At 46.5% G+C, this 10,364-nt stretch overlaps 1 protein-coding gene across 1 annotated transcript; it reads right to left on the bottom strand.

Moving 5' to 3' along the window:
* Positions 1 to 309: 309 nt before the first annotated feature.
* LOC149339822 (uncharacterized) lies at positions 310 to 8,744 on the bottom strand. The gene is made up of 3 exons (XM_089550580.1): positions 7,262 to 8,744; positions 5,755 to 5,903; positions 310 to 553 (listed from the first exon to the last, which is right to left on the bottom strand). The coding sequence occupies exons 1-3, from the start codon at positions 7,912 to 7,914 to the stop codon at positions 414 to 416; spliced, it is 942 nt and encodes a 313-aa protein (XP_089406706.1). The 5' UTR covers positions 7,915 to 8,744; the 3' UTR covers positions 310 to 413.
* Between the last annotated feature and the right edge of the window lie 1,620 nt (positions 8,745 to 10,364).

The following is a 10,364-nucleotide window of genomic DNA, read 5'->3' as shown; positions in this document are numbered from 1 at the left end:
AGAACGCTTGATCAGAGTGCTCTAAACATATAGTCACGTAGTCCTGCTGGGCCTGATAGTGAGCCCAATTATGAGGGAGAGGGCGGGAAACGGGGAGGGAGATTTCAGTCGTCACTGTCATTTCTTCGCTCTCCGAAAAAGCAGTCCGGAAGCTTTTTGTTTACTTTACCAATCTTCCGCATTAACCCGCTGAGCCAAACCAAATAAACACGAAAAATATCCCAAACTCAAGCCCCAGTTCGCGTTTCTCGTAAGTATTGTTTATTCGACTAGCATAACGAGAAACAGGCAACAACGGCAACAAAAAAAGACAACAACAAAGGTATACGGCGAGACAACAACGATCGGACTGACGGAAGAGATTGTTCGATGAGAGGAAGTACTCGGGCTCTAGCTGGACAATAGCTGCCGCGCTAGCATCTGAGCTGCTCCTCGGTGAGGTGGGTGATGTAGCTGTCGGCCACGCTTCCTGGCGTGGCACACAGGAAGTAGTGCCAACGAGTCGGGTAGTCCAGGATGAAGGCCAGCTTGCAGTCGCAGTGCACCGGGTTGACTGCGTGCAAAAACCAACGTGAACGTTCGCCACTGAAGTAACTACATACGAGCAGAAAACTTCGCAGCGATAGGAGTGTGACACTAATTCGTGACCCAATGTGGATCAGCGCTAACAGGTTAGAGAGCATGTAGTTAGTACAACGTTACAATCAATGACATTTCAATATCAGCACTTCGCGCAAGTATACTGCGTTTCGTGCATTCGTACCAAGCAGGCGGTGTTCTATGTACGCGAACAAAGTGAAATACACTGATTGGCTCAAGCATATACGGGCGGACAAGTGTTTCTAAGTCCGCACATCTGCGGCCAGCTGTTGTGAGTGTAAGAGTCACAAGGGGGACCACGAAGGGGATTCATTATGTGCTGCTGGGACAATAAAGGGAAATTATGAGCGGAGCGAGTGGAACATGCGTGTCGCTACGTGGAAGAGGCAATAGCAGAACGTGGCAATTACAGCACCGACTGGAGCGCGAGGATACAGCGCGACAATCTCCGCTTAATTACGCCGACAACAAATAACCGCAAATCTAGGAAATGCCAGCGTGTCGATGTGTATATAGGTTAGCATTCCAAGTTCCTATGCAATTAGTACACACAGGAATGAATGGGTCTTTCAGCAGAAACACCAAATGAAAGAGAAAAAAAGAAATCCGGTTACACAAGGGAGCAAATCTCTACTTAAAAAGATTCATGTGAAATGGGCAGATAATTAGGAGTAAGGAAGGCTCGGCAAGTCATTTCATCCACTGCAGAAAGGTGCCTCCCGTAAACGAGGCAATCAGTAAATGATAGCTGCCGACGAGAAGGCGGTATAAGTGTATTGCTTGTCTCTAGACAAACAAGGGACTAAAGCGATCTTAAAAACGGACGGCATGATAGATGATTACAACTGAATGTGAAGCTATGAGGGAGAAGGCAAATGTTACATTACTGAAAACTGGAAAGCGAGAATCAAGTATCCCTGCATCCTTTCAATAAACGGCGCGCTAAGCCTGTGTCGAGGTTGCGCATTACGCCATCCTTCCCCTAACTCTCGGTAACCTTCGAGTTTCGGCAAACGTTGGGGCAAAACTCGAGACAAGGGGACCGAAGTGGAGGATCCTAGATTCCTGGAAGACCGTTGTAACCAGATTTCGCGTTTCTGCTTTCACCAACCAGTTTCGCGAAACCGACCCGTAGTCGCGATTTCATCCGAAGCGCGAGACCCACGCGGTCGGCGAAAGAATTTCTTGAAGCGGAGCGTTGCAGATTTCGTTGTTCGCGTCAATTCTAACTAGCAACTAAGCTTAATACAGACCCGTACGAATAGTTATTTCTCCCTTCGAATAAAATACGAAGTGAATGCGATTTTTTTAGCGTTGTTTGCCAATCCAAAGCAAAGTTTTCAAGCCCGATCGAATTATTTCCGATTAACAACATTGGGCAGGAGAAATCAAGACAAAACTTACGCGTGCTCTGCATGTAACGGGTCTGCCTGACAACCTGATTCAAATTAAGTGGAGCTCAAACATGCACGCGCATTGTAATGGATGTAAAACAACATTTATACGAATGCCGAGGTCGTGTCATGCGACGATTCTTCTCACCAATTCAGTCTTTTTTCGTTCTGTTATTGACAGCTGCGAAAGCCTGTGATGTCAAGGCACGAGGACACCACAGGCACGAGGACACACCGTGGCGCCATCTTTCGGCAGCGCCTGCGTGACGCCGGAAGTGGGACCACGTGTTTCGCTGTCCTGCTTTGCAGTGTGTGTCTCAGGCGTTTATTTATCACGTTTATGGGTTTATGGCTTTGTTTCCCTGTTTACACTCAAGTCATATTGATGCAGTACAAATCAAATACAGGTCAATCGGTTTCGTTTCTTCGCTGGCGGGTGCGACTTCTTCGACTGCTCCCTCGAACTATTTTAGAGTAGGCAAGTATGGTGGCACGAATGATGCTAGATCTTGGACGACACAGAGCAATCTTTAAGTACTAAAACTGTAAAGCCAGCTCCTCCGCAGTCAGCTGCGACTAATTCAGTAGGTTACAGCGCCGACTCCATGAATGAAATCTTTCTCCCTGAAATGCTTGCTGCAGAAGAGGTAGTGTGCAACCGTTTTTTTTTTCGGAGTGTCTAGCGTTCCGTCCAGACGGAACATTTGCTGCTGCTGCAGTTCCGTCCAGACGGAATATTTACTGCAGCTAGAGTTCCGTCCATACAATAGACAGTTTTAGCTTCACGTGCGTAGAAGCTTCACGTTAGTAGAGCGCTTACGGGTCACCAGTGCGCATGCGCAGAACGTGAAGTGTCTGCGTGGGTCGCACGGACGTACGTGAGATTCGGATCTTTGCGTTGCGGCCTTCACGTTGCTTGCTTGCGTGCGTGGCGTTGGCAAGATGGCGGCGCCCTGCCCGCCCGCTTCACAACGATAACAGCTTCGTCGCTATTCCCTCGACGTGGTATCGTGCTGTAAACTACTGTATTTGCCTTCAGTTGGTCTATCCTTGCTCTCGCATGAAGTTTTAGGTGAGCACTAGCTTTTGTTTTCCAGATAGAAATCCGTTTCAGCAGCTCCTAAGCCTGACGGAGAAGCGTTTGTGGTCGTCATAGCAATGAGTGTGCCCACGGTCTCGCGAGACCACGCGAAGCTCAAAACCTCGCGGGATATCGCGAGACCCTCGGCACGGTCAGCGGGAAAAGCAAAAAAGGTGCACGTTTTGGCTCCATACGCGCACGTCGTCAACATGAGTGGGACACCAGCGCGCCTTCGCTTCTCGAAAAGCGGTGATTTAATTATGCTGCGGGACGTGAAGGAATGCAACCCCTTTGAAGATAACATGCAACATACAGTTCGGTGGACTGAAATTGCTCAGTCAGAAGAAAGGGGGAAAGTATTTACCGCCCGCACTGTGACTTGGCCTGGCTCCGCTCCAAGCAGCTCGACTAAACAAAATTAGTTTTCTTTATCTGTACTAGATGGCGCGGCACAACATGCTAGTGCATTTTTTAGGTTCTATGGCAGATATAGACAGTTTGCGTCCCGTACGTGTAGCTAAAACTGTACGAAGCGACATGAGCGTACGCTCACGTTTACGTGCGTGAAGGTTCTACGTACGTAAAACTAGAACTGTCTAATGTCCGTATTGTCCATACTATACAAAATGGGTGATTTCTGCCCACATAAAGCATTTATTTGCCTCTGGAATAACCAGTTGACAAAGCTGCATTCAGATGTTCTCTCTATGCATTTATACGGCACCAAAATATCTGTCCGCGTACTGCGTTTAGTTACATCCTCGAAGGTATAACTTCCGTGCATGCATGCAGGATCGGGAAAATGACACTGTTAGAAGCAGAGTGCAGGAACTCTTCGCGAAGTGATTTGAAGCCCTGTCGCTATTTGCGCTGCACGATGACGTAGCGCGAAAAAGACTAAGACGTACACAAACGGTCAACAAGCATTATGCAAACGCACCAACAAACCCAAGCCAAAGCTCGTTCTGTGGCCATTTCTCACTGACTGCTTGGAAAATAAAATGATGCAGCAGAATATCCTGTCACACATTAGGCGGAATAGGATTGCCACTTTTTTAAATGGACATGCAAAAGTCTGCAAGCAAGCTGGTTTCCCAATCCCTAACGCCAGCTTTAATTCCGTCTTGACATAACTCATGTGGCAGATAATGCTGGACAGAACTGTATGGTGTCAGATACAGTTCCGTCTGGACGGAACCCCGCCATCACTACATGCAGTTCCGTCTGGACGGAACTTTAGCGCAAATTGTAGTTCCGTCTGGACGGAACTCTAGCCACAGCCTTTCTTTTCCCGTCGCCAGCGTAAGTAAGCTTCTCGTAGTTCCCATCTTTCAAACCGAAATCCGCGCTTGCACCGAGCTCTGTTGCGCGCGTCTTGGATTGAGTCATTAATGAACAACTGCGGCTCAAGCATAAGTAACGGGCTGCGTTTACCGCAACGACACATGGTCACAATGTGCAACGCAAGAACTCACTAACAGAGGGGGAAAAAATGAGAATAAAGTGACCTGTGTTTTTTAAAACGCGCCAATCCTCTCCAGTCTCCTCTGCCCCAGAAGCAAGAGGATTCACGTGATTCCACCTAAGGAGCAAGATCGATGCTAGCGCCGTTCGCTAGAGTGACGGAGCTCGCGCCAGATAAAAAGCGATTCGAGACGCCAGCTCTGCTACCATAAGCGGAGATGAGCGATCGTGATGAAGCAAAATTATCAAGACATTAACCACTACAAACTACAGCTCCTGCCTGCAAGGGTAAGGTGGACGTTGGAATCGCGAGCACGTTAGAAAGGGGTAAATACAGCATTGCGAGTTTAAGTGCTTTCTTGTGAAAGCTGTGAAACAACCACCGTCGGCATCAGTGCTGTCTACTTGCATGCCCCAACTCTAAGCCCATTCCCAAGCAATGAAGAGGCAGCGGGTGCGCTAGAACCGAAAAACGGACGCGTGAACATTTTCTCACAAGCAGGCAAAAAAAATCAAAGCACAAATTATGCCACTTCTGGCATATACCATGCTTGTTTTTATGCTCGCATTCATCTCTTTACTTCAGCTTTCTTTTTTTCTTTTTCTGAGGGATTACGTGCGCCCCTAATCCTCGAAATGCTCCCGAAGATTTCAAGTTGCAGAATAAACCTGTTAAACAGTTTTCCAATAGTCTAGTAGGTACTATCGGACAGACCTGAAACGCGAATACTCGTATGCTGCATTTTTCTACTGTGCAAAGAGACATTGGTTCGGAACCGGTTTATGAATATAACTTCGCTGGTCATTTAACGGTGAAACATAAACTTAGCTAGTTGTATATTATAGCTTAGAGCAGAAAGTTAAAATATTGTGCTTTGTTCATAGCTTTTTTCACGTTTTATTTCGGCCTGATAGCGCATGACTGTTCACTACCAGAAGCTGTCAGTACACAACACAACAAAGTGCAGAACAAAACTGGCCCTTTGTTATCCTCTTCCTTGTTCTCTAGTACTGTTCAAGTAGCGCTGCTGAGTTTCTGTACTATTCAGTTAGAATGGAAACCAAATACCGTATCATCATATGATGAGATATTTAAGAGGTTCGAACGTGGTCGCCAAGCCTTCACGGTTAATCCGGCAGGGCATGGGATCCGATTAGACCGGCGTTAATTAAGAAGAACAGTGCAGAGTTTGCAACTATAGACATCCCACTCACACATCAGGTCGACAAAGACCGGCTTGTCCTTCAGCGGAGCCAGATCTTCTTCGGTCACCGTGGTGATCAGGTTCCTCTCGACGCTGACGTAGCTGAGCGCCGGGAGGCCGTCGCCCAAGCCGGCGGGGAAAGAGTTAAGCTTGTTTGTTCTGCAAACAGTGAGGTCGAACCGGCCTGTGTGCGAATGCATTCACAGAACCAACACCGCGTGACTTCCTGCCTTTGCGGGATTCCGAGAACGCAAGCGAGCAATGCCAGATCTAGGCCAAACCAACCTCCCTAAACAAATGTGCTTGTTCTTCGTACGAAAAATTCCTCAAGGCGAAATTCATGCGTTAAACAGACAAGGCCCCGCACCTGGTTGCTTGGCTGGTTGATTCAGCTGAAGGCGCTCTGATTATGTCTTTGTTTTCTTGCTGTTCTGACGTCTTTTCTTCTAAGGCATACTGAAATAACCAGCCTTAGAAGGTAACGCTGATTATTAGAGCAGTGGTTACTTGCCTGCCTTTTGAAGTATGCAAGGACAGTCCTTCATACTAGCGCATGTATTGTTTTCCTGACATCAGCTGGTTTAAAAAATCGTACAAATTGTTTCTGGGTTAAAATCAGCTAAGCTAACTTCAACGGGTAAAGAGGTGTTTACGCTTGATCATTAGACGAATGTTATAAGCAATTTTCTAGAAAAAGGTCTGTCTGTATAAGATACACTGTCTAGAATGCTCTTTACAGTTCAGGAAGCGAACCCTTACCCTACCTCTCCATCGTTTTACTTGAATAATGCATCACGGTCTAAAGTTGACTAATTGTGATAAAATGCCACCACATCTGATTTAATGCATGCACCATTGATGTTTTCTCGTTTGTGCAGCCAGCACAGGTAACAGTTAACTAGCGCGTTAGTGTATGTACTTGATCGTACTTACATGATTTCGTGCGATAAACAGTAAAACACTTTGCGCGCAATTTCTTCATCAATGTGATGCACGGGCCACAAGATACTATCAGATTTTATCAGAATTACTATCAGATTTTCACTTGCCAAAGAAACCGTGAGAACTTTGAGCCACTTTGTAATGGAGCATCAAAATGCGTAGTACACGAAGAATAACAAAAGTAAGGATAACAAATAACGCTATAGAGGGCAGGATTCGACTGCTCTAGAAACTTCACTGTTAATCGCGTGAGTTTTTTGTATTTCCAAAGTTTTCTGTTGTACGCGCCTGGAAATTAAGCATTCAGAATATTACTGATCACCACAGATTTCTCTGAATAGAGAAAACTGCGAGCGACGTCGATCTCTGTGCATAAGAGGAATACTCCGCAAATAGGCTTCTCAACCGTCAGTCTGCTATCAGCTGGCTGCTGCAATGAGGATCGGGAATCGTTTGTTCATGTAAATAAATAGATGATATGCAAAGAGAATGTAAAGCTTCTGGCAAATGAATTCATTTAGGTATATACAAAGAGCATATGCTTTTGTTTAAATGTAGGGAGAAAGGCTACTTACGGTAGATCTAGAGTAGTGAACTCAGGAGCTGGGTTGGGCAACCAAGACCTGCTGAAATTGTACAAATCAGTCTGGCGCAGAATAAGGTGCTTAAGATCATCCAAGTGCGCCACCCAGTCGTCGTCGATCTTCTGAATTGTAGCGTCACCAATATAAAGCGTTTCGAGGCTCTTCGGAAGGTGCTTAAAGTCGTTGCTAAGGTGCATGTCCTTGTAATGGACGAGCTGAAGCTCTTCCAGCTGATGCAGATGGCCTAGGATGGACCATGAAGTGGGCAGGGTCCCCAGGCTAAACTGAAGACGATGCAGAGTCTCTTCGAGACCATAGAAAGGATTCTCTTCGCCCTCGGTGGGCTCGAAATGCTCTACTATGACGCGGCTGAACTGCAGGACAGAAATGTTGAGGTCTTTGAACGCCCCTCCTGGAATTCTGGGGACCCGGCAGTCCAACAAGCTGAACCACGTTGGCTGGTCGGAGCGGTCGTCACGGACAATCTGCTGGAAGTCTTCGAGAGAGTGGAAGTTACGACAGGTGAAGTGGCGGTAGTGAACACCGTCGTACGCCTTGCACGTAGGCGGAGAAGGAACGGCGGAGGAGTGGCACAAGGCCACAAGGGTGGCCAGGAGGGCCCACGACAAAACGCAAGAACACATCTCTCGCCACTAAAATGCCGCCCAGTGGCACCAGTCGTCCTTTCTGTGAAACCTTCTTATAGCATGGCTCACGATATGTAGAAGCCTTGACCGTGACCTTGAAACAGTGGCGTGTCCCTTACATCGCGATTTCTTTTATTTCTGATTAGCCTTTTGCACCGCATCGAGCCAGCTGTGGTAAGTAAGACCATTGCGGAAAACTTTCTCCTCCAAAAGGACGTGTGGCAGATTCCTAACACATCGCAGGCGCATGCAGCTGCCTACAGCAATAGACAGGAACAGAGCTCCGAGCGTTGATAGGAGCGCTCGTTTTCGCAACGCCCAACCGTCTAGTCTTTATCCGCAACGGAAGATAAAGAAACTGAGCCGCAGCATCCTGTTTCGGAATCCCGGGGAATTCGCTGCCAGCCATGCATTGGAGTCTGAGCTGACGGGAAATGCGTGCAAGAGCTTTGCAGTCTTCTTTTCCGCCCGTTGCGGTCTGAGCGCTAGCCTTGTGTGAGTAGCGGCGCGCCGAGCAGCTGGGCCTCTCGCTCTGTATCAGAAAGCACGATGGTCACATTACTTTCGACGCAAGGCACAATCAGATACTGATAAGAAGACGAGTCGTCCCGTGACTGCCATGCAATTCAATCCGCAATGAAATCGACAAAGCAACTAGCACGCGTATTGAGTTTCAGTAACGCTTCCAACTTCAAAAAAAAAAAAAACGCGGGAAAAAATGTGTTGCACAGTGGTGCATTCGGTGAGGAACTAAATATTATTTCATACGGCGGCTGTAGTTGCCGCCGTTGATGTTCCCGCAGTACCGTCGCTCCCTAAGGAAAGTCTTGTCAGGTAACCGCCTGATCTATAGCGGGGCAACTGTGGCGGCAACTGCTTATTACACTACAGAACAGGCTATGTGTGAATGTTTTGACCTAGCGTTCAAAATAGTAGACATCGGGTAAACCGCGTACCCTAAGTAAAGGTCAGTGTCAGGGCCCTTCCAAGAAGACTGCGCGCATGCCTGGCTTGAAACAGACTAATTATTTTTATTTTTATTTAGTACATACTGCTAGCCTCATGCTGAGGCTGTTGCAGGATTGGGGCATATGATACAAAGGGAGAAAACAACAGTAAGAAAAGTACACTTAAATTATTGTTATACAGTTCTAGTTGGCACAGTGGAACAAAGAAAAAAAAAACTACAGTCAGAGATCATAAGTCACAAAAAAAAACAAATTGCAGGAGGGCAAAAGTAACGAATCGACAACATTCTGCAGTCAGGGCACAGTTGACAGCTTTGAAATAAAACTTTCCAGGGACGGGCACTTCACCACGTCATCAGGTAAGGCATTCCATTCACGGACAGCTTGGGGGAAAAATTAGTACTTAAAAGTGTTGCTGTGTGCCCGGAATTCGATTAAATGCTTGGAGTGTTGTGTTCTAGTGCTGCGGTGAGCTGAGCGGGAGATGTAACTCTCACTGTTGATCTTAAAGGCTCCAGACAAGAGAAGATACATATATTTGATGCGTGTATGCTTGGCGCGACTACTAATAGTGCTGAGACCAGCCTGGGTGAGAAGTTCGGATGGTGACTCGTGGCGGCGATATTTGTTATAGATGAACCTAACTGCCTTGCGTTGTATGTTTTCTAATTTGGTAATTAAATTATTTGTGTGTGGGAACCAGCATATTATGCTGTATTCTAAAATTGGTCGCACGAGGGATGTATAAGCAAGCAATTTTGTGTCGGGTGAGGCGAAATTGATGGAGCGCCTTAATGAGCAAAGAGCGGAAAATGCTTTGGATGTTACGTATGCTATATGCTTGTCCCATTTTAAGTCTGAAGAAATGATTATGCCAAGGTACTTATATTTATCGACAAATGTTACTATGTTATCTCCAATTTTATACGGGAAAGTGAGTGTTCTTTTTTTCCTTGACACGGTCATCCCAACTGTTTTTTCTAGATCTGCGCTAACAGCGAGAGGATTGTTTATTGTAGTGCTCTTTTCCGCTTCTCATAGAGCTTGCAGGGCGTCGACGAGTAATGACTTCTAGGGGAATTCGCGTCCGACGGTTCAAGAAATGGCGACACTAGGTCGTCATTCGTCACTTTAAAAAAAAAAGCGATATCTCGGTTTTTTTCTGCGCCTAAGCAAATAAATAAGAATGGAGCGACATAGCGATGAGCCAAAATTAGAAACAGTGCTTGCCAACGTAGCGACCATACACTATCCGGACTTATTTATTCTAACCGCACTTTATTTTCTGCATGCTGTATCAGAAATTGAGAAAAAATAACGACCAAATTCAAAGCACGGTATTAACAGACTATGAAAGAAGTGGGCCATGGAGCCCTTGTGTTTTATCGTTTTTGTATAACACGCAACGGCGCCAAGTACAAGCAATGATTGAGTAACGGCGGAAGAGACGTGTGAGCGGAAACCAAGCTGGGGGTTAAT

Source organism: Amblyomma mixtum, chromosome 6, assembly GCF_055824585.1.
Source record: "Amblyomma mixtum isolate Tamu chromosome 6, ASM5582458v1, whole genome shotgun sequence".
NCBI classification, from domain to species: Eukaryota; Metazoa; Arthropoda; class Arachnida; order Ixodida; family Ixodidae; genus Amblyomma; species Amblyomma mixtum.
Note: the sequence above shows the minus strand (reverse complement) of the source record. Positions and strands in the feature narration are given on the sequence as shown.

Bases quoted from the DNA above. Each gene is read 5' to 3' on its own strand.
- LOC149339822 (XM_089550580.1), bottom strand. From the start codon at position 7,914: ATGTGTTCTTGCGTTTTGTCGTGGGCCCTCCTGGCCACCCTTGTGGCC. The intron at 5,904-7,261 runs GTAAGTAGCCTT...CACTGTTTGCAG, and splicing joins TTCACTACTCTAGATCTACC to AACAAACAAGCTTAACTCTT. The intron at 554-5,754 runs GTGAGTGGGATG...TTTTGCACGCAG, and splicing joins GGTCTTTGTCGACCTGATGT to TCAACCCGGTGCACTGCGAC.